We start from the raw sequence: 27,887 nt of genomic DNA, 5'->3' as shown, positions 1-27,887 counted from the left end.
ATGCAGCTTTTGGACATCGAATCGAGTCCAAATTGTGACTTTGACTTCTTGATGCTCACTGAAGGCGACCCAATTCCCGAGGGTCCCGCCTACGATGACGCATCCTGGCCTTCTCACGTGTTCGAGCCTCGACAATCCAGCTGGACCCGACTTCCTTCAAGTTCGAACACGACACGCTTTGTTGACACTCCCATTTTCCCGCCCAAATCCAGTCTTGCCGCCTCTCAGAGGGTGGAGAAATTGTGTGGCACTCTTCAAAAGACCAATGTGTCAGGCTTGAATTTAGCAAGGTAATTTGTCAAGAACGCTTTCAATGGATGACATTGGCCAAGTCCTGTCAGGCTATCAGGTAGCATGTCTAGGCAACCTTTTTGCTGATCGTCTATGCTTACAGCTCCACTTTCGAAACATGGACCAACACATTATGGATTACGTTTAAATCCGATGGGACCTTGTCTGGCACCGGGTTTTCTCTTCGTTGGAGCTCTTTTCAACTCATTCACAAGTGCCAGAGGGAGGTGCTCACCAAATCAATCGGATCACTCCAACTCCCAGTCCTGAACCGAAATGGAACGGAGCTCATCTATGTCAATTCAGGCTCGAACCAAATAGTTTGTTCCAAAACATTTATAGCGCCAGGTGAGTGACGCAAACCATTGAAATAACCTTTTAACCAGACTTCCTTTTTTTATCAAAAAAGCCGATAACACGAAGTTAGGCTTAAGTAATCACAAGCAATGATAATGTCACCTAAAGCAGGATGGAAAGGATTTATTTCATCCCATGATCTTGTAATTAATTATAAGGTACTGTACTATATCAGTAAATCGGTCTAAGTAACGATTCAGCAAATTTTGATACCCATTCCTTGTCACTTTAAGTAGCTATTATAGCTCACGATTCGATGCCTAGGTGGAGAAAAGCTTTCCCAGGAAGACCAACGGGCGCCTGTCGTTTTAATGACAAAGCTCTTTTTGGCATGGGCATTCCAAAGTTTTGGCTTCTCCTTTCAAGCTCAATTTTGAGCATCTGCATAGGAGCGGCACATGATTTAATTGCTTTTGTGGTAGAGCTATAAAAACTGTTGTTTTGCTAGGCCTTTGTATGCATATCTCGGACAAAATCTAGGTTAGCAAAAGACAGTCAGATTTAGATGGAACATATGGGTTTGACATGTACACGAACGTCTTCTTAGTCTCATGATCACTTTTTTCGGATAAAGCAAATTCAGCATAATGTTAATCTAGGACCAAAGATACCTCGTTAGATAAAATGAACTGTCAAAAAAACACGAAATGAGTGGGGTGCAGAAAACAGAAAAGAGCCAGAATTTGCCAGAAAATATCCAAATGTTACTCTTTCAATAAAATTGAAAAAGGAAGTATGTTATAAAAGATGCAAAAATACCTCCTCAAACTATAGGCCGGCTTTAGGTACTAATTACAACAATCTCAGGGCCATGAATATTCCTCTAAAATCGAGCGTCAAGTTCTTACTTTTAACCGACCTCAACCTAATGGCATTTCCATGGCAATTGCTCTTCACTCTTTTCTTTTTCCTTCAAAAAGTAATCAAATTATTACTTAAATTGTGATAGAGTGCGTCTAATGACTCAAATCATGTTGTAAGACGAATGACTAAATTGTGATCCATTCATCAAAAACCTCGGGCTGGGATCGCTACATTTAGCTGGTTTGGGAAACAACCAAGGTAAGCAATGCGCGAGTCTAAGAAAATGTCAACAAACGGAAAGAGCCCGACTGTGGGCAAACAATTTTCGAGGTTAACCCATTAGTAAGTGGAAGCAAGTTGGGTGACTGGAGGAAAAGCATTCACCTCAAGATGCTTCTGGCCTCTAAAAGGGTCAATTTGTATTCATAAGAGACTGACATGTGCTGTTGCAGACGTTGAGAGAGAGATCAGAGAGACTCTCTGGGCATGTAGTTCAAATTGGAGTTCATGGTCAACCATTGCTCAAAGAAATTGAGTGAAGCTGGCATGTCCCTTAGCACCAGCCGCATGAACTCAAATTTCACTGACTCTGATGTTAACCATTCGACAAGTTCCAAGCGCTCCCTAAGAATATTCCCTCCACCATGATTGTTTAAAAGCCACCAAGCTCTTTTTCAGTGGATCACCGCGTGGTGTTGACTTTCCATCATTTCAATCCATTGCACACACGAAAAGACCCAGAGGAGAAATCCCAGGGTCCGTCTCCTCCGAGCAAGGGACTTTGTTCCATGTCTTTGATGATCCAAGTGGGATCAGCCGAGCTCGAATTCTGCCCAAATGAGTTGGGAGGTGAAGACAACAGCTCGGCAGGGAATATATTCATCTCCAACGGAAATCGAATGGTCTTGCGCCTACACTTCCATCACGAGGGAATGTATTTTGGCTCTAAGTTGGATCACACCGGGATTTGGATGAATTACAAAATAGGTCAGTCCAGTTTCCTTACTACCTTTGTGGCTTTGTTTAGGTAGCATGAAAGACAACAAAGATGAAAAATTCCCACCCATTAACTATATGTAACTATAATAACTATAATAATTCTGATTAACGAATAAAGATCTATAACGAATGATCATGAACTCTCGTAGCTGGAAGCTTCCTTGCCTGGGTTCTCGATTTCTTTTAACAGTAAGTAATTTATGGTGCACGTCTTCTAACGTGAACATAAGCTATTGTTGGATGCAACGAAATGGGCAATATTTTCTAACGAGCGTGAACCTCTCCATATCCTCACTCTCAAGACCTGTCAGTCCACAATTACTTCGAAAAGCAATTCTTGAGAGAGAGAAAACTTCCAAGTGTTATTATCTGGAGTCCCAATATATAACCCCACCAGGTCATAGAGCTCAAGTTTCCCATGGGAAATGTCTGCCAAGAAATTTCAAGGCCCTTTCTTCAATGCCATTAGAACTGGAACCTTAAGAGTCCAAACGAACAACGAACCAGATAAACCTCCGGCCCCTCCTAAGCCACCTGTTCACTTTTCAGAAAGTAACCAATTGGAACATGTGAGTGCTCCCCTGCTGCTCTCGCCTGAGGACAATGTGAGAACATTGACTAACATCAACTATCCTTTGGAGGCTCCCAGTAACTTGATCTATGCAACCACTGTGACCGCTCCATCAGGTTTTAACATTCGCATAGCCCTTCCTGTGGGAGAGTGGAACCAGGAATGTGGAGAGAGCTATTTAGAGGTAAGAAAAGGCCAAACTTTGGATCTCGACCGCTGAGCTCCGCGGCACGCACAACATCAATTTTAACTCACTCACCAAGTCTGAAATAGAGTTAGGATTGGTGAAAAGAGTTTGCAGGTCTTTCAATGGCAGGATCAACAGTCTTGAAGCTAGCTATGTAGGGGCGCATAAAGTGCAATGTTGACCTGTGGCCGCATGGATTGATTTACAGATCCTCGATCCTTACAAGATTCCCAAGAAGGCTTGGAGATTTTGCCAGTTCGATTCTCTTTCACAAAAATCGTTGGATGGGGTGTTCATCTACGTCCAATCCTTCCTAGGGATCATTCACCTCCGACAGGTGACAGGACGGAGCTCTAGGAGTGGCTTGAAATTCAAAATTCAAGTGGAACTTTCTGAAGATCGAGATACTGCGCTTAAAGTAAGAGCACACAAAACAGATGGAACTAACCAATATATGCCATCAGGCGGTCTTCCTTGGTGCTTGGCACGATCTGTAGATTTCCTTTCTTCCAGGTGATCCAAATGACGAGACATCAAGCCAAGGATACGAAAACAGATGTATGTGATAAGAACTTGTGCTTCAATGGCGGGAGATGCGACCCGACTTTGAGTGGCTGCGTCTGCCAAGGACATTTTATTGGTTAGCTTACACACTTTTAGCTGAGACAAAATAACTTCTCAACGCTAGTTTTTCTCCAGGTCCCCATTGCCTTCAAACTGCCTGTGATTCCCAGCCTTGTCACAACGGAGGAGTATGTCAGCTGACCCGTGACAGTTTCAGCTGCATTTGTCCGCTGAAATTTGGCGGCAAAGTCTGTGATCGCCAGCTGCGTCCTTGTGAGCAAGATCCGTGCAGCGGAAATGGAATCTGTCATGAGCAAGTTGTAGCCAATGGTCATAAAACATTCCGATGCCAATGCCATTTGTGGTGGGCAGGTAGGTTCAGGGGCGGTTTGATGAAAATCTGGGGTTAGAGCAACGTGGGTGGGGAGTATTGTTGGGGAGCTTTTACTTCGAGGGGTTAGACTTTGTTGACAATTGATGTGGTGTATTCAGCACTAGAGCCACTCTAAGAGTTCTACTATGGTGGCTCTAGTCCGCACAATATATCTATATATCTCACATATTTGTCAAGCCTCCGCGTTGCTTTCGCAATCATGGACCTCCTACTACTTTATTCTAAGGAGCAGTTGAAGGCACTTTCAGATTTCAAAGAAGTGTCCTTTATTTTGGAGCACCCAGAGGTAGAATTATTGGTAAAACTTCATCATTGCACACCTTAATCGATTAATCAGTTTTGAATACATTGTACTACTATTTTTTTAAAAAGGGTAATAAAAACTTCATAAGCACAAGAAAATTCGACGGCAAGTGTTGTGGAAACCAATCTAAAATGCTGACGCCAGGAATGCAATCCCAAAAGTTTACAAAAATTCAATGCAATCAAAATATGGAAGAATTTGATCTCCTTGTACGCAATATGATCTATGTGTGTTTTGGCAAGTAAAGATGGAAAATGAAATAATATTCAACGACCGTTCTGCATGTGATAACATATTATCACGCTGTAATTACCGCATCAGCATACACGATTTTCATCCTTTCACCTGGCCTCGTATTTAGGAATTTGAATACTCCAAATCTACTTCGAGCATTGATAAATGAAATATCTGGTTTGATCTGAGTTTTGGTTTTACCCCTCTTTAATACGGATATTACTGGTAAGGCTTTTCATGGGATACTTCCAAGTTTTTTTGTAAAAGCAGAATAAGGAATAAGCTTCCAAGAAATGATCTAGCCTCCTATATGAACCAGACACATTTTTGGTCAAAGGACAAGCAACGTAATTAATTCAATTTTCATAACACGGCGAGTCTTTCATATGCAAATGTCCCTAAGCTCCTTCCTCTAAAGTTGAGGAACTTGTTTAGGAACTTGCCACGTCATTTTAAAGATTCCTTTAGAGAAACAACTCTCCCAACATAATACTTAAAACAAATCTTTGTATAGGAGCCATTTTGAATCATCTGAAATTAACATCTCACACAAAGGTTAGGATAACGGTACTGATAGAGTAACTTGTAGAGAGGCATTGAGATGACTCCTTTTTCAGATAAACGTAAAGGTGTCATTTTATATTACTCGCCAATACTTGTTATTATCATCAAATAAAGAATTGGTATCAATTATACAAATTACTTCGATTGCGGACTTATCCTTTTGTAATGAGTAAGAGAGCATCTGCACAAACTGAAATGTTTGTTTAAGATTATCATTCTCGTCGAAAGGCAACGTTCATTACAAAACAGGACTTCTCTAACTCATGATTGTTTACTAAAAGACCTAAGAATCACTCCATTAAGGCGAATAACTCTGCAGTCACATTTGAACTTTTTGCTCAGAGACACTCGTGTGACTCGAAACTGAGTCTTTATCGCAATTAAAAAACCACCCATGAGTTTGAACACACCTGGAAAAATAAGTCAAAACTCCAGAATTGTTAAATCTTTTGGGCAATTTTGGCCGATTTTTAGCAACTTCTTCGATGCCTTTTTTCACATTTTTCTGGCGTTTTTCACCTTTTAAAACATTGCTTATCCTTTTGGTCCTCATGTGTTTGTCTTTGCTTTTCCCCTACGTGGGGACATTTCTGTTCACTCCCTTGGACCATAATCAGCTAAGGAATTAACCCCCCAATTCAATTTTTCTTACCTCCAAGAGATCATGCATGACTTTTGACACAGACAATTGACCGTGCTCAAAATTGAGCATTGCTTTCTTTGACAAACAAATTTCAACTCAAATGAGGGGAAAAATAGTTGATCAATCAGAGTAAGAGCTACCAATTTCTTCCATCAACGGTTTTTATCCGATGATCCTTGTCCCGCCCAAAACCCAAATCATTTAGTTGGCAACAACGTTCTTAGTCGTAATGGCAACAAGCTCCAGAAAAGATTCAATTGTATACAATAACATTGGTACCAATTTAAAAAGAGTCATAATGTCATACTTTGCTAGAATGGAACTATAATATGTTGTGTTCCATATTTTTACAAGAGAGGACAACTGGCAATTTTTTTATATCGACACAACCATGAAGAAATTCAAAGGATTTTATGCTATGCTCACAACTGTTTTTCTCGCATCTTCGCTAACTTTATTCGCAATTTTGTCCAAAACCGCATTTTTTCGATGCCTACACATGAGACTTGACTCACCTGCTATGGCTCGTTAACATCCCTTGTACGGTTATCTTTACCGTACATTTTTTTAAGATTTAGGTCAACCAAGGAACTGTTAAGCAGGCCACCTAAAACGCCATATAACTCCAAATCTTCTTTTGAACTTTATCTAGGGCCGCGATGCGATCGTCGGATGACAAATATCCCATACAAACCATTGTCATCCCGGATGATAGAAGAGCCATTCTGGCTTGGTCTCCTCACCGTGTTGATTGTCCTGTTAATAATTGGTATTTGCTGGTTTTTGAAGAAACATTTGCCCGAGCGGCTCGAGAAAATACTGGTGGATGATATGGAGATAGCCTTAGTCAAGGACCGAAGCATTGGTAAGCTTAAAAAGGGCAATGATTCATCACGGAGAGGACTCGAGACAAGCTGGAGCTCACAGAGGCCTTTTATCTGCTCTCTGAGGCATGTTGCAGGCTTTTGAAGTACAAGAAGACTTTGGAAAAGGGGGAAGCGGGTACTGGAAGTGTCCGGGAATGTGATCGATGTTCAATAAATTGCGCCCTAAAATGTGCCGTAGGTTTTTGTGGCTGCAATGGCTTGGGAAGGAATTCTCTTTTGATGAGATATTTCTAAACTTCAAGCAAAGACCCACACCGAACATTTCGTTCCAATGTTGAGGTGATGGCTTTTCTGTTGAGATGTAAGGCAATGGACAATAACATAGTACATAAGAGAAGGAACGAGAGCGAGAGAGCGAGATACCGAGAGAGTATAAGTGTGTGGCACTGGCATCACCTCACAACTGACGAGAACACCAAAGACAGAAAGATGAAGAGGGGAAGAAAGAACCGACCACCTTAGTATTTCGAGACGCTTGAAAGCCTCAGACCCAAAGGGGATCTTTCCATTAGAGAGCAACAAGAAAGGAACACAAAAGGAAGCCAACCACAGGGAAAACTTTAAGGCTTATGCTTGGCAAACTAGCGCGTTGTTTAGCTGAACACAATTGAAAGTGTATACATAACATCCAGGGGAGAAACCCTCGAAGTTAAAAAAGCAATTTTCCTTTCAACATTATAGGAGCCACATTCCGTCAATACACTCCTCAAGTCTCGGTGGCGTCCGATTACAACGAGTTACCAAGTGAGCATCGTCTGTCATTGGATATTAGTCCAAGTGCAGCCGCAAGGACTCTGTTGAGCAAACTTTCCGTCAGGAAGCCATCGATTTTGAGTGTATCTTCCACGGCCAGTAGTATTGGGGGTTATGGGGAACGCAAGAACTCGACCAGTCAAGAGGAGCTTTTTATCAAAAGTAAGAACTATCAATATTCATTCATGATTGTTGACATAGACCTTTGACACGCTTTCCCTAGGGACACCATCGCCCAAAAGACGGAACAGGTTTCTTTCTCCGAGAGATGAGGAGGAGCGACGAAAGATCCTGAAGTCATTGGTCACACCCAAGTGTTCTAAGAATAGGCACAACTCTTTAGCTAGCTTCGATCAACTGATCATCAAGGCTGCCAGGAGCGCCGAGGATCTACCCGAGACCTCAAATGTGTCGAATATGTTTCGGAAAGAATCAGCCAGCAGTCTTCAAATACCCGGCATGATATCCCCAAGTGCATTGTTGGCGAGCAAGAAGGTTACCTTTAGCCACGTGGTTGACCAATTGGCGTGCTCCCTATCGGAATCATCTTCCTTGTCAGATTTGAGCTGTGCTGATGACATTCGTCAAGGCATTGGGACATCTGGACCAGGCTCCAAACGCGCAAAGAAACTTCTCCGGTCCTCCAGAATCCCGTCGAAAAGAAAGCATTCGCTCAACCTTCAGAGTAACAATCATGGCCCACAAAATGGATACAGTGGGAGTGAAGAGCAGTTTGAGTCCAGTATGGAGTCCTTGGAATCCTCCTGCACTTCATTCCCGATGCGAAGTATGTCCATGCTAAGTCCTGGATCAGCCAAGCAGGCCAGGCATCTTCATAAAATTTCCAGCGCAGACTCTTTACTCTCCATGATCAAGTCTCTAGCAGCGCAAAAAGGCAACAACCATGCGGCTTCCACGCCGTCAAGTCCCCAACTCTCTGTAGATGGGAGTGGAGGGGTTGTAGACTCTGCACTGAGCAGTCCAATAAACCCACCCGAAACATTACAAACCCTCAGTCAGAGTAACTCTCCCAGAAGGGATAACCGAAAGGAGTGCTCTCAGTCAGCTGGGCACCAAATTAAAGTTGAGATTCATGATCATCCCCCTGAGGACTCCTCTACGCCTACTACGCCAACCAATGCACAAAGCGGCAATCCAGGGGTGATGTCCCTGGAGGTGCCAGGGTTTCATTATGGTAAGTGCCTGTCTCCAATCAAAGAGCTCCCATCACCCATGCCAACTCCAGTTGCGTCGCCTTTACCCAATCGAAACAGTCCTGGTGGCTCCCAAGACGATATTAGTACTTCCTCAAGCACCACCTCGTGCTCAACCACCTCGTCTCGGCGATCGAGTTTCAGAAACCGCCACCGCAAGAAGGGGTCTCCATCAATCATTCAACCGATTGAGCCAATGGAAGTCGAGGAGATCCGTTCCATCTGTGTTCCAAGAATTCGTCGGAATAGCTACAACGGGGATGGAAATGCACCCACCATATATCAGGAGACTTCTTTTGTCGTGCCCATGAGAGAAATGCAGCCCCAAGTGGCACCAAAAATTCAGAGAAATGCCACTATTCCCAAGATTACGTTGACAATGCACGATGACTCTCTGGAAACGGCCACAAGTGAGCCCAAAGGAGAGCATGCTCCGTGGGGGGAACCATTTTCTCCTAAGCCCAAGTCTGTGATGAGAAGGAGCACATTGCCAGAAAACATCCTCATCCCACAAGTGTTTGTGTCGTGTGTGGAAACGTCTCAAATTCAGTCTGTTGTGAGCCCCAAGAACGGCCGACTTAGACACCGACCTCCACCTCTGATCATTCCCAATTCCAATTTCCAAGATTCGATCAACTCCAAGTTGGATTCAAAAAATGAATTCACCAAGGAGACAGTGAGCATGCCGCCCAAAATTGAAATAGAGCTCCAGGAGATCCCATCATCATCGTCCTCTTCTCCAATCCGACAGCAGCCCACAAATGCCAATCCCAAGGGTAAGAGTGGTCCCATTGGAGTAAACTCTGATGTCATCCCAGACAACCATCCCTCGTTGTTAAGTGTACATGTGGAATCACCCAAATTCCTGGCACCTGATAACTTTGATTCTGCTCCCAGATCCAGGTCGCAGAGCGTCGAACTGCCAGAGTTCAGGATGACGAAGCATGAGCTATGCTCAGTTGCAAACCGACGAGATCGTCCTTTACTTCTCAAGCGTCGTTCGACCGACGAGATTCCTGCCAAACCTCCTCCGCCAATCGTCAATGCCAAAGTGATGGAAAGTGGTGGTGGTGGTGGTGGTGGTGTGAACCGATTTGGTCCACCCTCGTCGGTAGGTGCAAGGAAACCCACGCGGGACGAACGGATGTCCTTGCTCTTAAAACAGAGGTCGTTACCCGGAGGTCATCCTCAAGTTGTGCCACCATCAAGTAACGAGCAATCATGGAAAGGTGTCAGATTGGGATCTCCTACCCTCAAGCGAGATCCACCGATGTTTCCTCAAATGAAAGGGCCCACGGGAGCTTTTCCACCTCGAGGCTCAAAGTCAAGCCATATCAGATCGTACGACAAACCCCAGTCATTGGATTTACCAGGCATGACTCCGACCATAACAATCACTCCCATGTCAGATTTGGAATCGGACAATGACTCGCCCATTGTCAAGACTTGTCCGCATCCCCAAGGAGCAGCGTCGTCTAACTCAGGGATGCATTATTTGAGTCCTTTCACCATTAACACCACCAGCTGTGGGAGCCGAACCACTTCCGAATCCAACCTGAGCTCCTCGGGGTATTCCTCAATGGCAAGTCCTGGTCCAAGTCGATCGGGTAGTTCCAATCCACTCTGTTACGAAAGTGAAGACACCTCGTCCACGCCCACTTCTAGCTCGGGCTTTTTCTCTTGTGGAAGTGTCAGTGGCATCATCAACCAAGGCGTGTTCATCAGAAGACCCAGCCCCTTGTTGAAAAGCCCCAGTGTGGATTCTGAATCGTCGGATCCCAATCAGGCCCCGGGGTCTGGATCGGTCACTCTTTTGCGACGAAACAACGGCTTGTGGCGGATGCACGAAAAGGCTCTTCAATACAGGTAAGACCTGATGAAGGCTGTCAGTGTTTGAGGGGATTAATTAAGGCTGATTAGACCTTTTTTATGCAGCAGGACTGACTCGGAGACAACCGATGAGCAATGTATTCCCGAGAGCATTTCCACCGCCAACGACTCAGCCATTGACTCTCAGGAAGACATTAACGACGATGAAGACACTTTCAATCCCGAGGGGGTCTTTGAAGAATCAGGTCAGATGATCCCTACTCCTGTTTCATTTAAGTCTCAATCACCAGTACATGGATCTCCCACCACCTTTCTGGAAGTCAGGGATTCCTCCACCGAGTCTGATAAGACCGTGTTGTCGATGGTAACATTGGTGGAAAATACCTCCAAAGATTCCCTGCCAAGCACTCCAGGTAAAATGGGAGCCTTAATCACGTTAAATTGGGCCACTTAATCTCCTCCCAATGAAACTCGTTACGGCATCCAACCTGTCATTCGCTTGGCAACACCCACACAATCCTTCATGTTGGTTATCATTTATCATTCCTAGTATGAGCCTCGTTCAAGAAGCAAGAAGTTGTTTTCATTTTGACCTTTTTGTGGTTATGTTTATCTTGGGTCTTCCTTGATTGATACAACATGTCAGTAAATGCAACTCGACCTGGGAGTACAAAGGGTGACATGCTCCAGGTCGAACATTTACCGATAAGATTGACTTTTCTCATCAATGCATTTCTCGACGGACATGTCAAGACCACAAGCATTCCCAATAGAAGCTATTCATCTTGCACCCACCATCATTCATAGACTACTCTACCACACTTGGCCAAATCTGTTTGCTCCCCTACCAGATCAAGTCAGTCAGCTACTCAAGAACAACAGTCATATTTTCTCCGTTCCAGGTTTGAGTTCTCAAATGAGTTTACCTTTGCCCGAAATAGTGGTAAATGAGGCCCTGTCCCTTGGTGGCTCTTCTGAGGCCCATACGGACATGAATGAAGTACAAGATGAATGGCAACGAAAATCCGATGTCCATGTTCCGGGTTCGTCTTCCAAGTGTCAACTCCCCAAAGCGTCTAGTGTGCCACCATTAGGCCACCATGGAACGTCCCCCTCATCCAATATGGAATACGAACCACTCCTCAGTTGTTCCACTGTGTCTGCCAGCTCTTCTCGGAGCGAGTCGCCAATGAGTGAGCGTATCTTTGACAAATGTAGCTCGTCTTTGTTGTCATTACACAATGCACAACGTCTTGCTGACTCGGATGGAGCTCTGGAATATCCAATGGGTCCTTTGGGAACATCCATCATCCACTCTCCTTCTTCAAAGAAACAGTACAAATTGAATAGCCTTGGAAATAGCCCAGGTTCAACAACAGGTTCCTCAAGTTCAAGGCGGAAGAAGCGATCCAACAAAAGGAGGGTCCATTTAAATGGAACCGTCACTGGCACACCGACGGCAAGTGGGGAACTTGTGTTCCAGAAAAGCAACACACACAATGGCCATCGGATGTTGAATGGGCCGTTTAAAAACATTAGCAATGGCATGATAAGCGGTTTATCATCCCTCAAATCGAGGGGATCAGCCGATGACATGCCAGACGTTTGCAGCCCGAGGAAGAGTTTGATCCGCAAGAAGCTCAAATCCCAACAGCACCAAAGTACAAAATCCGAGATGCCAACAACTACCTCCAGCTCCAACGAAAGCCTCTTTTCGAACATGTAAGTGAGCCGAGGAATTACTTCATTTCATGACAAAAAACCTTTTTCTTGCGCTCAAGAATTAAGTTCACTATCTTCCTCTCTAACTCGAGAAGCTCATTTTTGAGTTGCTAGTTAGATGATGATGATGATGATGATGATGATGATGATGTTGATGTTGAAGGAATCTTTCCAGATCTTTGGAGCAAGGGCTCCATAAAGTGGCGAATGACTCAAAAGACGATCCTCATTTCCTCAGCGTGAAATTGTCCTCTAACTCGACGCCAAATTCCTCCAGTGTTTCCTCCGGCGATGAATCTGGATCCGAAGGTCCCCACAAGGAGTCGCTTCTCCTGGCCACTTCGTCTTCAAACTCGAGCAGCCTCAAAACCTCAAGTTCGAGCTCGGGCACCTCTAAGACCGGAAGCCCCTTTGGGTCCATGGCTCTTCTACCGATTCCCATGAAGCTGAGACAACAAAGGCTCCGCAGCCGTCGCCGTCATGGCCGCACGCGGCTCAGTTCGGAGAGCTTGATCAGTGCCACCCGAGATCACGAGTAGAATGGTGCGATTCAGAACAATCGTTTATTTCTTAATATTGCAGCTAATTAGTATTCAGATCATCACGCATGATCAAACATTTATTATGATGATTATCATTATTATTTATAGCGTGTCTATGTTATGCATTTGATGATTTTACTAGAATATTATTATATAGTATGTGGTTGTTGTTTTGCGAAACAAGACTGTTCAAAAGGAAAGCAGTGTTTTTGTTTCATGACGATACACAAGACCAAATAAGGAAGATAAAGGATCACATTTATGACAATGAAAGAAGTTACTGAGGAGAGATAGGAAGTCGAGTAAGCGGCTAAAAAAATGAGTGTAATGACAGTTTTGCCACGAGCTTTGAAACGTTGAAGCCGAAAACTAGGTAGAGAATCACAACGAACAAAATGATGAGAAACGAAGGAGGGAATCAACAGAGATCGATTGAGAAACAAAAGATTGTTACCGTTTGTATGCATTCGTGTAGCGCTAGGGGAGTCTTTTCATTTCAATAATGCCGAACAATTGCTTGAATTTGATTTTCAATGATGATGCTCTTCAACTACTTTGAAATTGGGTTCCAAGGGCAACAGAACAAAGACTAGGTTGGGATTACTGTTTCGAGATTTATCGGGGAATTTGGCAAAGTTTCGACCTTGAAATGACACTGCACAATCGGGCATCAAGTCATTCGGGTCATCATCATCATCATTTTAAACACAAACGCAGGCAGGAGGAGAAATTCTCACATGCTTTTAAGCTATGAGGGTAGAGCTACACTCCCTGAACACGGGAAAAGAAGGGGCGGGAAAGGGCCAGGGGTGTCACCTAATACAACACATCTCGTTCACGGCTTTTGTGTTACATTTGCTGTATCGTCATGGATATTGCATCGGCTGGTTTATCCCGGGGAGACAATGGAATATCACTCGCAAAGTAAGTTGGGCTGGATCTCTTACATGTTGTAGGCCACGTAGATCGGGTCTAGTTGATCGGCTAGGAAGCCATCCCGTAAATGCATTCTTTGCTTCTCACCTCGAGAATTGATTGGAACCGTACCCGGATCGGCAATCACCACGATCCCCACGATTAAATGATGTTCTTCAAGGACCGTGTTGGTGATCAGGGCCACCAAGTCCAAAGCCTCGGTTTCCGGGCCGTCCAACTCTGCGACCACCACTAACAGGTTTGTCCACGTGAAAACGGCGCTGGAATCATTGATTATGGACACGATATTTCAGTGGCTCACTTCAAACATATACTAGGGTGAAAAAAGACTTACCATTCAGCTATGCGCTTGTGAGCTCTCATTACGGAGTTTTCGATATCAATGGGATGATAGCGCATCCCCCGCAAAATCAAAGTCTCGTCCAGAGCGCCTACCACAAACACGGCATCGTGATAATCTGGGGAGAGACAAAGGCCAAATTTTGAATTAGAACCGATCTCATACCAACCTTTAGCATCGACTTTGCACTCTCAAAGCCATACAGAAATCAATCACGTTGAATCTTAGAATCCCGCTCTCCCTATTTCAAGTTGAATTTCGACATGTCATGTGCATAAAAATATGGAGTGTTCTCATTCGTCTCTTAAATAAAATCATTGTTGACATCGAGCCAGATACCCGATTGGTATGCTAGTACAAGAAAACTCGCTCGTACCTGACTTGATAGGCCGAGAAGCTCATTAAGCGTGGTACGGCAAATGCCTTTTCCTCACTGAACTCGCCTTATCTCTACCTAAACTGGTTTTGAGTTGATCATTATTCTTTTTTTTCTGCTCAGTAGCTCAGTTGTTTCGAGAGTGTGTTCAGGATGGGACGTAACCCGGACCTCTACGATCCCGTGGATAACTATTCGTTGGCTCAAGAGTATCGGTTTTACAACCCGCATCTTCAAGGAGTGACGAGCAATGAATGGATTGTCTATGGGATCCTCATGCCCATGTTTGGCACCCTCAGTGTGCTTCTGAACATCTTGATATTCATAGTCTTGGCCAACAGGAACCGAAGACAAGGCCAAAATTCCCTGTTCATCTTCCTCCAATGTCTCTCAGGTTACGATATTTTGGTGTCCACTCTGTCCTTGTTTATCTTTTCGGTCCCCACTTTGTGCAAGTATTTTGAGTGGAACCTGGGGTATTTGAACGAGGTGCACCCGCTCTTGATGCCATTTTTGATGCCATTTTTGCACATGGCCATCACAGGTAGTGACTACCTGAATTTGGCCGCTGCCGTGGAGCGGTTCATTGCTTTGGATCGGAACTTCAGACGCACCAAGACACCGCATTATGGTTGTCTAACGCGCAGAACACTCTTTTACTGCGTTGTCATCCTGCTTTGCACAATTCTGTTTAACGTTCCACTGATTTTCGAGCGTGAGGTGATTTTAAATGCCAATGGGACCTTAGAGGTGATTGCGACCTCCCTCCGATTCAACGATATCTACATCAAGATGTACCGACTGATGGCCGAATTTCTCATCTTCAAGGTCACAACCTGGATCTCGTTCATGATCTTGTTTCTCAGTCTGAGGGATCGCATCAATTTCTATTTCAAAAGTAAAGTGCGGAAGACGCTCACGGTGGAACACTATTTGGAATTGATGAACTCGCGGATCATCCTGGGCATTAACTCGCTCTTCTACATCACCAATGCACTCCCCCTGGTCATCAGCCTCTGTCACATGTTCTTGGTGCATTTGAGCGATGATCTCAGCCAGATTGCCAATTTGTGCCTGATCCTCAACTCCACCTTCAAGTTCTTCATCTACGTGGGATTGAGTCGAGATTTCCGGCGTTCCGTAGCAGAGCTCTGTGGAAAACCAACGTCTCATTGGACAGAAGATGAGGCGATGAGTTCCGCTTTTCTGGACCATGCCAAAGTGGTGACCTTCGCGCAGAGTCGCGGATAGCCATTGCAGAGTCATTATCAACGTGTTGATCTCTCCAATAGGATGACACCTTCTGGAGACGATCCACACCTCGAGCCAACCATTCACACGCTCTCAAAAAGTTATCCAGCACACGGATGAGCACGCAGATTAGCCATGCTCCCCACATTTTCCCAACTCAAACAAAAGACTGCTTATCAAAATCTCATCCATCACACCGACCCACTCCAACCACCAACATCCACAGAGTTTATCATGAAGGCCAGGCTATTCATCACAGTGTGAGGATGTAGCAAGTCCATTCGTGAAAGAAAGGAAGACTGATCCCATTTAATTAGTCCGATTTGTGCAAGACTCGTTGCTTGCTTTCACCAAGGATGAGCGGTGGTGAAGCGGGAAGAAGCTTTCCAAAATGTTTACATTTCCACTTTACAGCCTGGCAATTCAATACATGCAGTCGATTCTTTCAAAAGGCTCAAGGTTCTTATCCATAGGTTGACGCACACAGACATGATATCACAACGCCGAAATGAATCTCTGGAGTAATCAATACGAATATTCAACATTGACTCGGCCAATACATAATGCCCTCAGTCACTCACACGGCGGCGGCGGCAACAACAACAACAACAACCTTAAGAAGGAAGGATCTAAACTTTTGTTGTTCAGTGATACTATCTTCAACAAGATTCGTCAGATAACACGGTTCACTAAAAAAAATATGTGGAAAAAACCAACGAAACCTTGACAAAATGCTCTAGAAAAAAAGCCAGGCATAATATTGACTTTATCACTTCCCTCCGACCATGTTCTTTTACAGAAGAATAGAAATATCAGCATTGCACTTGAAGTGAGGGACTCTGCACTACCACCCACCATCACCGCTATGACTATCATTACTAATATACTGCTATTACTCTTACGCTCACTACGGAACTACTTCTAGTCCAGTCCAGTCTCATACGGTACAATAGGAGAAAAAACCTCCCCAGGCTAAAAAAAATAGTCGCTGGCAATCTCGAGGGAATCAAGGTCGCTCAGAGATTTGGAAGCTCGAGGATGGAAAGAAAATAACATCCTCATTTTCCTATCCAAGTCCCTCAAGTCTCTTTTGACGCACAATTTTGTGTTCCGGACTCTAGTCAGGAAATAGCAAACACAAATACTGCGATTGAAACGATGTAAAAGACGGGGCTAATATTTTCCGTAAGTTCATTAACATTCATCCATCATCTCGATCTTGGTTCGTTCAAGTTCTTCACTTCCTACTGTTTTTGCGTCGCTCGGGATTTATGTTTTCTCTTTTTTTATCATTATTGAGTAATTGTTTTTTTTTGTCCTCCCTAGACATTAATTTATGTATTTCTCGTTTAGAAAAATGAACACGCCCCTTTAATTAGTGCCTCTTTTCTCAAGAACGACCACAGCCTTATTCATTGCAGTACAATATGGATACATACATACATGTACACTATATGTATGTCTACATAGAAGCACTGACTTACCTCCATCTGAACCGATGGCCTCAGTTCGGCGAAGGAACCCCAAATATCCGGTTCGGGCATACACTTCACCCGTGTTACCGGTCACTAGACGGACATTGAAGTGGTCTTGATAATTTGCATCCTCGCCATAGATCGTGAAGTAGCCACTCGCATTATGAGGGCATTGCACCCAAATCTAGAACAAAAATACCGACCAAGATTGCGTTAAAAATAGCCTCTAAGCCTTCTTTCTTGGATTGAGTACGTCATGAATAAATGAAGGCCTACAATCCTCCTAGCTCAACATGTTCAAGATAAAAGCGAGAGCATGGCAGGACGTACCTCTCCCAGATGAGAATCTCCACACTGGCCTTTGGTATCCGGATTGGCAATGATAACATTGACTCCGGGCAAAAGCTTCCCCGACTCCATCAAGGCCAAGGAATGCGGTGCTCCCCGTTCGGTCAAGGTCACACGGTCATTTCGAAGGGCTCGAAGGTCCACGTAGACTGTGTTTGGATCGGGAGAGCTGGCCCCCTAGAAAAGTAAATCGCGGTACTTGGGAGTCTGAGCATGGATGAAGTTTCTTAAGTAAACCAAGATGACTCGGTAAAGCCATGCCAACTTTCAGAGAGTTTCTGACCACCAGGGAGTTTCACCTGGAGGCAAAGCTGATTAAGTCCTAACAAAATGAGCGGTTAAGTCGATTGACTTAAGAGTTCCTCTACGAGGCTGAGCTATTGAGCTTGATTTTTGAGAGCAACCCACCAGGAGATTGGATCCGCCTTGCGGTGGATGAGAACAAAAGCATCCATTCTGTGCCAAAACAAGCAACCAGTTGAATCAATATAAAAATGAGCGAGCAAATGCCCCCTTCAAAGAGGGGATATTGTTTGAATACATAAACTGGGGCCCCCCTTCTTTAGACTCCGAACGAGCGATGCACTTTCTTTCTTTTTCCCTGTCTTTCTTACCTGGAGACAAATGGCCACATTTACTCGGCATCCAAAGGAAGTGGAAACGGCTCGAGGAGAAAGATTCAGACTAGAGAACAATTTCGTGAACGAATTGCAAAGCGAAATGCGAGGCCTTTCCTCGGCCACCACCACGCAAGTTCGAATACAGGAGAGGTCAACCCCGCGGGCTTTGAGCTGAACCACTGAACCGCCTAGACCTTTGGTACATAACTCCATGACACCTAGAGGCACAAAATGAACAGGTTATGGACCAATTGGTGGCATGAAATGCTCCCCAAAATCAAGCTTCCTCACCATAAGAACAGAACGTATCTCTGACTTTGTATTGCGAGACAGCAGTGAGCCAAACGGCAGGATTAATCTCCACTTCCGAGGGTGGGATGAGAATGGTGTGATGACCGGAATACACCGAGCTTAAGACCCATAGGGCAAACCCCAAACCGCAATAAGGGTCCAAACATAGAGCCACGTGACGTGAGGGATAAAGCTCGCACTGGAGCTTCATCGAACGACACAATGCCGTTGTGGAGGCATGGGACATTTTGATTCCTATATCGATCCGTTAATAGCATTAGATGCAATCGCTATTGAAATTTGGATTAAAAAAAAAATGACTACTCACCGGCAAGCATGCCTGTAGTTGAGACCGAGAAATCGAGGTAAGCCAGCATTTCGGCCGTCGGAGCCCGATAGATCCCGGGCAGTTTCTTCTTGCCAATATCGTCCGTGTCAAGAGTGATTGGCCAGGATTTGATGTCCACCACATTGCTGGCTTCCTTGGATTTCAGCAACTTGATCACTTGCTGCGAGGAGAGCACCACTGCGGATTTGGACACATCCACAATCATGCGAACCGTGGGAAGGGTGGTCTGCAGGTTTTGGGGATGGGGTGGTCGTATCGTGACTGGGACCACGCCCACATACAGACATCCGTAGAACGCGCAGATTAGATCCACCCCTGGTGGATAAATCAGGGCCACGTGATCCCCGGTGTTGAGTCGTCCTTTCTCGATCAGGAGACAAGCGATTCGTTCGGCCTTTTTGTGGAGTTGGGAGCAGCTCAAGGATTGGGCCACGGTTCCCTTGTTGCTCAGAAGCGTGAATAGAACATGATCGGAGGTGGACTGAGCACGCCACCGGAGTATCTCGGAAATGAACTGATATCGGCGTCCAGTATCGGCTGCTTCCTCCTCGAGACCTCCGATGTCTCGACCGTAAGCAGCGGCTAGACGATTTCCTTGCACTAGATTGCCCACAATCACGGAAGCGGGCCCTAGAAAGCGAAGGAAAATACTATAAGAGGGTGGATACGTTCAATTCATCAACAATGACAAGAAGGGCCTGGATTGCGTCGAAAAAGCAATTTCGCTCAATCCCATAATCCAGAGAAGAAATCCTCCCTAGAGGAAACAATATTGCTTTTTTTTTCTCTATTATGAGTGCATCCACGTATCGAAAAGACACACACACACACACACACACACTCCAGAGAACACGTGGGAGAATCAGTGGCCTCAATTTTTCTCTTCCGCATTACCACGTTTTTCATTCCTGTTAGCTCTTATTTTATACCAATTATCCTGGCTACTAAGGGGTCAACAGGGCACTCACCAACATCAGGATGAACTTCTCGGGGTTTTGGCAAGTTCGTAACGCAAGTGTGAGGACACATTAACACATTGGCTGGATGGAGAACCCCTTCCACGAATTTTCGCTTGGTTTCCGACAAATGTATACCTCCCAAGGGAGTCTTGGGCAGATGATTGTGAGGAACGAGCGCCAAGCAATAAAGACCCACTTGATGGATGGAATCTACCGCTTGAAGCACGCGTGACATCCATTGGAAGCTCTGAAAAGACATTGCCAGTGAGATATAGCAATCACACAACGGGAAGGGATTTGAAGTACACCAACACGAACCTCTTCTTCGGTGCAGTCTGGCCTTTGCTCGGCCACAACACAAATGCGTTCGTCGCGCAACACCCGAATGGCAAACACGGCGATTCGACCTCGATAAATGAACTTCATGGGTTCCACAGCCAAAACAGTGGCGATGATGTCGTCCGTGTTGTGCTTCCGACCCGTGACTTGCATGAGACCGTCACGGCTCCCGCAGACAAACACCAACCCGCCCTACAAAATGAGTGAGCATGAGTGTTCAGTCAATCAGAATTGATTCACGCAAAGTCCAATCGATATTACCGGTCCTAGGAATCCGAGCAAGCCAGTTCGGATGTAATCGTGCTCGGGCCACGGAATTGTTGCGTCGTCGTTTTCGGGCTTCACACGGAATGTGGAGTTCGTCAGGCCTGGGAGACCCCAATATGACGTCCCCGCGGCCGTAGAGCTCATGCAGATCTCACCAACTTCATCAGTTTTGCACAGGGTGGGCACACCCTCGATATGAACGACTGTTAACGAGGCTCCGGGGAGGACCTGCCCGCAGTCTTGGAGGGTCAACGAGGTCAAGGAGTTCTCCTGGTCTACCCGCACTACCCCGTAACTCAGGCCTGACATGGAGAGCACCCCACGACCCGTGGCATTAGCACCTTCTCGTCCGGGTCGACGAATGCTTACGGTGAGACCCTCGGGCGAAGCCGCACACGGGCACATGGCATCGGCTTTGAGGCCTTTAGCTTGGAATACGGACAGAAACTGATCGCAAGAAGAGAGCGACCAAGGGTTGGCACCATCAGCCACCACCAACATCCGAAGAGACGACAGGTTCAACTCTCGGTGATCTTTGGTCGCGAGCAATCCCCAATGAAGATCGCGAGACTTGCAGATGGCCACGGTGGCTCGATGTTTAGTCACCATTTGCATCCAGGAGGCGGGATTGATCTGAAACAGAGAGCAAACGGAAAGATTAGAAGAGTGCTCTAAAGTCCATCAGATCCAACTCATCGTGAGCTCCAAACAGTAGTTTGAATGGCTCCTTACTTTCATGAGTGCGTATGGAATGAAAATGACGTGCATCCCATTGAACACGGAAGCTATGATCGAATGCCACAAGCCGACCTCTCTCTTGAAGTCGAGGACGCAAACCATGATCTCACCCTCTGTGTAACTACACGCTGACGTGAGGGTTCTAGCATGGGCCAACATGGCCGAACGAGTGATGCCCACGCCCAAGACACTCCCATCCGTTTGAGTGGTGTACTAGAGGAAGGAATGGGAAGGTAAATTTGGGCTCGGTACAATCTCACTGAGCGTCTACCTCAATGTATGCTGGAGTGTCATCAGTGAGGCGTGGAGGAGCCATCCAATCCTTGGGTGGCTTCGGGAGGTGCTCAGTGATGAACCAATTGAGTTTTGGCCAACCTTTGAACGAAATGACTTCACCATTGGTGTTTTTAGGTAAGCCTTTGAAACAGGCTTCCGAGGTCAAGGCCAAGGTCACGCCACAACTACCCAAGAGAAACCCGATTTGTTGCGAGCCCGCATCTCGTCTCGTCATGGGCACTTCAATGGGCACGGGCACGGTACCAGCCATAATACACCCATAGAAAGAGCACATGAAGTTCAACGGGTCATTGTTAGGATAGATCACGGCTATCCGATCGCCCGGTTTGACCGCAATATCATTCGGTTTGAAACCCACGCGATTCAACAGAGCGTAGGCAATCTTTTGGGATCGACTGAGAAGCTTGCCGTAGGTCAAGTTGATGCTGAGTTTCCCGTTGGGGTCCAACACAGTGGCCGCTGGTGCCTTGTAGGTGGCTGATCCATACCTTTGGATGGCGGCTTCCACATTTCGAGGCAATCCAGCGGGAACAATCTATCAAATAACAAAACATCCCGTCATCTCCGAAGCCAATCAAACGTTCCATATCTCAGAGGCTCAATATCTCACTAGTTGAGGTCCATTGGCAGGAGCCATGGTGGAGCCTTCTGCTACAGGAGCATTGGGGTCCTTGGGATTGGCCGCCATTTCGAGCTCGATGTCGTCGTCCTCGTAAAATTCTGGAAGGGGGCGCCGCTTTGGCTTTTTCAATGTATTTAGAAGTTGCTGGATCTTGGCTGAGACCTTCCATCGAGACGCCGTACCCATATCTACGAGGGAGATTGAACGAGCCAATTCATAGTCAAATGCGTCCGTGATCATAACAGGTATGCACTCACGGCTATCAAGATCCGAAGATCCTCCGGACAAATTTGACATGCGAGCTTGGCCGCTTTGCATCTGATGGAAGCGACCCGTGGGACCACTTTGTCGAAGTCGATGGGCAATGTATTGACTGGGCAAGGCCACATCAGGGGTGGAAGATGGATTGGGAAGAGCACCTGGCAGAGGTTTGCCTAGATTCTGTTGCTGACTAAGAAACAGGACATCATCTGGAAAAGAACCATCGTGCAAATGACTGGGCTAAGAACGGGCCTGTTAGGAATAATCGATTCCCACTCACAAGGTTCCAGATTTTCCATGTATTCGGCCGTGTTTCCACTCATCATTCTGTCCGTTGTTGACGTGGGTGGCTGATGCAGTGGTTGATCTTCGTGTTGAGATAAAGGTCTTTGGTTTCGTTGGTTTTGTTCTTTGTCGTTCCGCTTCTGTCTGGATGATTCTCGGGGTGGTTTGTTGCTATTGCGTGCGGCATTGCGATCATTCGAACGCTTGTGTCTTGAACTATCACGCTCACTGCTTCGCTTGGCGACTGCGGCCACAACAGCGGGTTGAGATGTGGGTCGAGATTGGGCCGGATTTTCACGAGATCGGGGAACTCGAGGGGCGGGAAGAATCTCGCTCGAGGGCTCACTCACGGTACTCTGGCGATCCTCTAATGGAGTGCTAGAACAAGAAAAATCGTAATCACTTCGTTAAGATGGACAAGATCTGGTGAATGTTTTGTTGGTCAATTGCGTTGCCTGGTGCCACGGCGGTTCCTACCTTGGCTGTTGCAAAGGACTAGCGGGTAAAGGCCGATTCGGCACGTGAGGAGCCACGTGTTGAGAACTGCCCACACGAGCCGGGAGCACGGGTGGAGATTCTGGCTCAATTGCACTGGCGGGATTAGGCGAAGCCACGGGCATGGCTCCCGTGGCCAACGTCACAGGAATCGAGTTGTTACTACTGGTGTCACTCAAGCCCATGGTGATGGACCGGTTGGTGGTCGAGCCCATGGTGTTATTTTGATCGTCTCCGTTTCTTGATGCTCCGGGTTCACTTTCACCAGGAAGGCTTTCTTCCTCATCATCTTCGCCACTTGAGGATTCGCCTTTGAAATAGAAGTCAAATTGATTATTCTAATATAGTATCCCAACTTTTGGCTACAAATGTAATCTGCTTCAATGAAAAAGCCGTCAAATATCTTCAGTTAGATTTTCAAAAGTAGCGTTTTAGCAAATGATATTTTCTTCAAAAATTCCAACGAACAATTGTGACCTCAATCTCGGCTAAAAGTTCCACTTGAGTTAGAGAAAAGCATTTAAAAAAATGAAACTTTGACAAATGAGATATTCCCCAATCATCGGCTAATTTGTACGCCAGAGGTGAAGGTGGTAGCCCATTGATCTTTTCCCATTCCTTCATTACCCATTACCCACACGTAACTCCCTCGTGCTTACCTGAGTCAATGTTACCCTCCTCATCCTCATCGTCCAAAGCTGAAGTTCTGAGTACGGAACTGCGTTTGGATGGTAAGGGCAAAGCCTTTGTCTTACCATGCATGGCCGCTAGGGCCTGCTGAACGGCTTCTTGGCGGACCTCCGAATGATATCGCTTCTCATTGTGCGTGTATCTGTTGGGAGATTCAAGAATACATCAAATCAATATTCCATTTCCACTTGCAGCCCTTCAACCACGACTCACCTTTTGTGCCGGTTTCTAGATCGAGGTTTTGAGCTTTTTCCGTTGGTACTTTTTGGCGCAGGTCCGGGTTCTGCGGGTATTTCAGGTGGTGCTGTCGATTGTTGGCCGACTTGACTTTGTACTAAACCTTGGGGTGGTCCTCCTCCCGCCTCAAAGGAGGCTGTGGCGCCTCCCACAGGGGGTGTGGTGTCCTTCACAACAGGCACGTGCTCTCGATTTTCCTCTTGTCGTTGCTTCCGTTCCGCTTCTTCCACAAAAGGTAACAAGAGGCGAGCCCGTTTTTTCTCATAACCCTTTTGTGTGATGTCCCCTAAAAGAGATACAGACACAACCGATAACAACTGAATTAAACATGACTTGATTTCTGGCACACAAACACAAACCAAAGGACTTGTTGTTTCAAATGACAAAGAATGGCAATAACGCCTGGGTATTCACAAAACCATGAAGACGAAGAACTCCTTCAATCCCTTTCGCCCCCTCTACGTAGGTACATTGCCTCCACATTGGCTTCTTTTTCTTCCTCCTACTTTTCTACTTGTGTCATCAACCATCGAAGAAGCTCTTTGGTGTCGCCCTTGTTCGCGAGAGATCCACCAATTCATGGATGGAAGTAAGCCATAACTAACATTGAGTGCGTGAGCTTAAAGAACCAAGACGAGGAGGCACAAATTCTACGAACGTATGAAGTACGTGCATGCAAGAAAGAAAGACCCTCGCACATCTGTTTTGCTGCTTGAACAGGTTCTCCTTCCAATCCACCATTCGGGAGAATCAGAGCTGATGGCCGCCTAGGTTCATTATAATGGTATTGGCGGGTGGTGAACCAAGGTGATGGTGATAGTGGTAGTGGTAGTGGTAGTGGTGGTTGTTGGTAGTAGAAGTAACAATAATAATAATAAGGATGGTTGCAGAGTGCTCGATGGCTTGGCCATCGAAACAAGCGAAAGAACGAGGTACGAGAAGAGACAGAGCAAAGTCTCATAAATTGGGAATGATTCATTCAACCACGGACTTCAATCTTCAACTACATGACGATATCGTACGCGTTTGGCAATGATCCTACTGTACAGTAAATACCTTCCGTGTTAGGGTATGACGAGCTCTACTCTTCCATGGTAAAACAGACATGTCATGAAAGGGACGCTTTGTTGACTAAAAATCGACTAGTTTATCGAACTAAACCGTGTCATATTGAACAGTGTGTTTACCAGGTCAAAATTAAATTTTAATGCCCAGCCCAATTTTTTGGAGGATCTCTGGCAGATAAGGTGCTTTAAAAATTCATAGGTCTCCTCCCACTGAACGTGGCAAAAACTGGGCGATCGTAATTAGTGCTATCAAGATAAGAGACAAGTCTGAGTAAAGTAAAAAGCCCATCAGGAAAGGGCCCATTATGAATTCATGAATTGGCTGTATCACTCGAAACTTGAGTTACTCAGCGTTAAAATGGACTGATCATCCAATCAAATGCTCAAATGCAAGCACTCTAATTCCAATTCGACAATTCCGAGTGAGAAAAACGACACGGTTCAATGAGACTTGAGCCCACAAAGATAAAAGAGATGAGCTGGGCAATCAAGATTCAAGCCCAGGTTTTCCCATTGAATCAACAGCCCCAATAATGCCTTCAGAGGGACAATAGCCATGGTTTTAAAAAGAACACCGAGCTTAACTAACCACCAACCCAACTACGACGACAACGACTCGTTTCAAAACGTACAGATGGCCAAAGAAAAATTGACAATTGGCTCTAGCCAGATTTAGAACTAAACTGCCTCTCATTGTATCTCGTTTTTTCCATTATCCTTGGTCGAGCGGTGCAAAAATTTGGCGATCGAGTGCGAAGAATCTGAACCGGGCGCGGGGATTTGCAATTTTACAATGCACTTTGGAGCAGCCAGGCAACCTTGTTTCGCTAGCATTATTCAGGCTCATTCAGCGTAGTTCTGCGCGGAGGTGTATACGGTTGAATGTTAAGTAGTAAGAATTGGCACATTTCTGGGACAAAATCTTCGGCCGCTGGGAGGACAACAATACACATGGAATGACTTATTGGTACAATAAAAGTATCTCAATGGAATCACCCTCCCATCTTTATTTGGTTCAAGCATGGCCCTCAACTTGGACCTAATATGACCCTAATCATGCTCGAGAGGTGTGGCTCTCAACCGGATTGACTTAGAAATGTAGGATGGCACTCGTTCATTATCTGCTTGTTCGTTTGGAAAGTCCGGGGTCAGACCAACGGTCCCACCCAATTGGCAGGCAATGTGGGCGGGAATGACTTATTGGTACAATAAAAGTATCTCAATGGAATCACCCTCCCATCTTTATTTGGTTCAAGCATGGCCCTCAACTTGGACCTAATCTGACCCTAATCATGCTCGAGAGGTGTGGCTCTCAACCGGATTGACTTAGAAATGTAGGATGGCACTCGTTCATTATCTGCTTGTTCGTTTGGAAAGTCCGGGGTCAGACCAACGGTCCCACCCAATTGGCAGGCAATGTGGGCGGGAACTGGTGCATGCGTCAGGCCCAAATTCAGGCCATTATGGACAATTTTCCTTATCAGACATCGCCACTTTAGGCCATTTTTTTTTTCGTTCACCGGCACCGTCATTCGGGATTTCGACCTCACCCCACCGAATATGGGCCCCCATGACCTGGGCCGATTGATAGCCTTATGGCTCGGGTAGTAACGTTAAGCCCATTCACATCTTAATCGGGATGGGCTCAGCCATGAAAAAATACTCAGTCACCGGGCCAGGGTCGAGGAATCAAACTGATGGCTATGAGGATGATGGTTCAAGGGCCGATTTCAGGCTTACCTTCCGAGAGCTCAAGGTCCAATTCGGCCAACTTGTCAATGATCTCGGTGGGCAGGGCACAGCCCGAGGATTGGACTCGGGACCACAGCGATTCCGAGCTGGACACGGCACTACTCACACTGGTGGCCGCCATCACGCCCACCCGATCCACCAATCACGCCTTTAATCACGCGAGGAAGGGAGGAAGGGAGAAAGAAGCCCAGCAATCAGGCAATCATGGCCTCCAGGATGACGCACTCCACTGGTCAAGCCATGGCGGCTCAAAAAGTCCATGGATGGAGCCCAGTCCCGGGGAGCGGGTCGAAACACTCGGAATGAACCACACTCACTCGAGATCAGGCGACTCGGCCGATGCGCGGTTCAGACCCGGGTTCGGCGGGGGCGATGGGGATTCTCCAATGGCCAAACCAATCTCGGTCTGTCTCTCGGTCTTTGGGCCTGAGAGAGAGAGGGGGGGGGCTGTTCTTGGGGTTGGAAACACACTCCCGCACACCCATCCAAATATATATATATACACACCGAGCGAGCGAGCGAGCAAGGAGAGGCCACAGAAGCAGAGACGAGGCTGGCCCAGACGCACAACTTCGTTCAAGAAGAGAAGACAATCCGATCAGCGGTCTCCCCCCCACTCACTGGCCTGCTACTAGTTCTTCGTCTCCTTCTTCTCGAAATTGTTGCCCTTCTTGTTCGTCCTCCTCTTGGGTCTTGAGAGCACCACCAATGGACAGGAGAGAGGGGGAGGCTATCACGGCCCAGTCGAGGATGGATGGAAGAGTCAGGCTCACCCCCCACGGATCCACCGACCGAAGAGAGGCGAAGCGAGCGAGTGATTCTAGCTTCCTGGGCCTAGGGCATGGGGTGAGGGATGGCCGGCTGGGATCTCGGTTCGCCGCCGGACCCTTCTGGGCTATCTGGACTCAGCTCTTGGGTCTCCGGAGAGATGGAGAGACCAGCAGGCCAGTGGATGACTGACTGGAAGCAAGCCGGAGCGGCGAACCGAACTCTGGAAACAAGGTCCAATGGGCCAGAATCTGTGGCCAGAAC

The 27,887-nt window shown here is 46.2% G+C and overlaps 3 protein-coding genes across 3 annotated transcripts; 2 read left to right on the top strand and 1 right to left on the bottom strand.

The window, feature by feature from the left end:
• LOC131892664 (mucin-2-like) lies at window positions 1-13,043 on the top strand. Its single transcript, XM_059242488.1, has 13 exons — window positions 1-290; window positions 395-639; window positions 2,131-2,439; window positions 3,001-3,206; window positions 3,418-3,627; window positions 3,723-3,849; window positions 3,909-4,145; window positions 6,565-6,777; window positions 7,481-7,714; window positions 7,776-10,632; window positions 10,702-11,009; window positions 11,499-12,318; window positions 12,494-13,043. The coding sequence occupies exons 1-13, from the start codon at window positions 1-3 to the stop codon at window positions 12,855-12,857; spliced, it is 6,420 nt and encodes a 2,139-aa protein (XP_059098471.1). The 3' UTR covers window positions 12,858-13,043.
• LOC131877017 (disco-interacting protein 2-like) lies at window positions 12,863-27,764 on the bottom strand. Its single transcript, XM_059222572.1, has 19 exons — window positions 26,844-27,764; window positions 24,013-24,322; window positions 23,769-23,941; window positions 23,092-23,419; window positions 22,610-22,992; window positions 22,326-22,538; window positions 22,057-22,256; window positions 21,421-21,981; window positions 21,144-21,362; window positions 20,406-21,044; window positions 20,124-20,336; window positions 19,815-20,052; window positions 18,826-19,476; window positions 18,498-18,752; window positions 18,201-18,424; window positions 17,569-17,763; window positions 17,248-17,422; window positions 14,131-14,254; window positions 12,863-14,056 (listed from the first exon to the last, which is right to left on the bottom strand). Exons 1-19 carry the CDS (start codon window positions 26,974-26,976, stop codon window positions 13,804-13,806), a joined length of 5,487 nt encoding a protein of 1,828 aa, XP_059078555.1. The 5' UTR covers window positions 26,977-27,764; the 3' UTR covers window positions 12,863-13,803.
• LOC131877024 (FMRFamide receptor-like) lies at window positions 14,544-16,349 on the top strand. The gene has a single exon (XM_059222585.1). The coding sequence runs from the start codon at window positions 14,666-14,668 to the stop codon at window positions 15,761-15,763; it is 1,098 nt and encodes a 365-aa protein (XP_059078568.1). The 5' UTR covers window positions 14,544-14,665; the 3' UTR covers window positions 15,764-16,349.
• Window positions 27,765-27,887: the final 123 nt, after the last annotated feature.

The sequence above is a fragment of the Tigriopus californicus genome, chromosome 2 (genome assembly GCF_007210705.1).
Source record: "Tigriopus californicus strain San Diego chromosome 2, Tcal_SD_v2.1, whole genome shotgun sequence".
Lineage (NCBI taxonomy): Eukaryota > Metazoa > Arthropoda > Copepoda > Harpacticoida > Harpacticidae > Tigriopus > Tigriopus californicus.
This window is presented reverse-complemented; position numbering and strand designations above follow the sequence as displayed.

Coding starts and splice junctions, on each gene's coding strand:
- LOC131892664 (XM_059242488.1), top strand. CDS start 1: ATGCAGCTTTTGGACATCGAATCGAGTCCAAATTGTGACTTTGACTTC. Junction 3,628..3,722: donor ATCGAGATACTGCGCTTAAA/GTAAGAGCACAC, acceptor CCTTTCTTCCAG/GTGATCCAAATGACGAGACA. Junction 4,146..6,564: donor ATGCCATTTGTGGTGGGCAG/GTAGGTTCAGGG, acceptor AACTTTATCTAG/GGCCGCGATGCGATCGTCGG.
- LOC131877024 (XM_059222585.1), top strand. CDS start 14,666: ATGGGACGTAACCCGGACCTCTACGATCCCGTGGATAACTATTCGTTG.
- LOC131877017 (XM_059222572.1), bottom strand. CDS start 26,976: ATGGCGGCCACCAGTGTGAGTAGTGCCGTGTCCAGCTCGGAATCGCTG. Junction 21,982..22,056: donor CTGCCAATGGACCTCAACTA/GTGAGATATTGA, acceptor GTTATTTGATAG/ATTGTTCCCGCTGGATTGCC. Junction 20,337..20,405: donor TGCTCGGATTCCTAGGACCG/GTAATATCGATT, acceptor CTCATTTTGTAG/GGCGGGTTGGTGTTTGTCTG.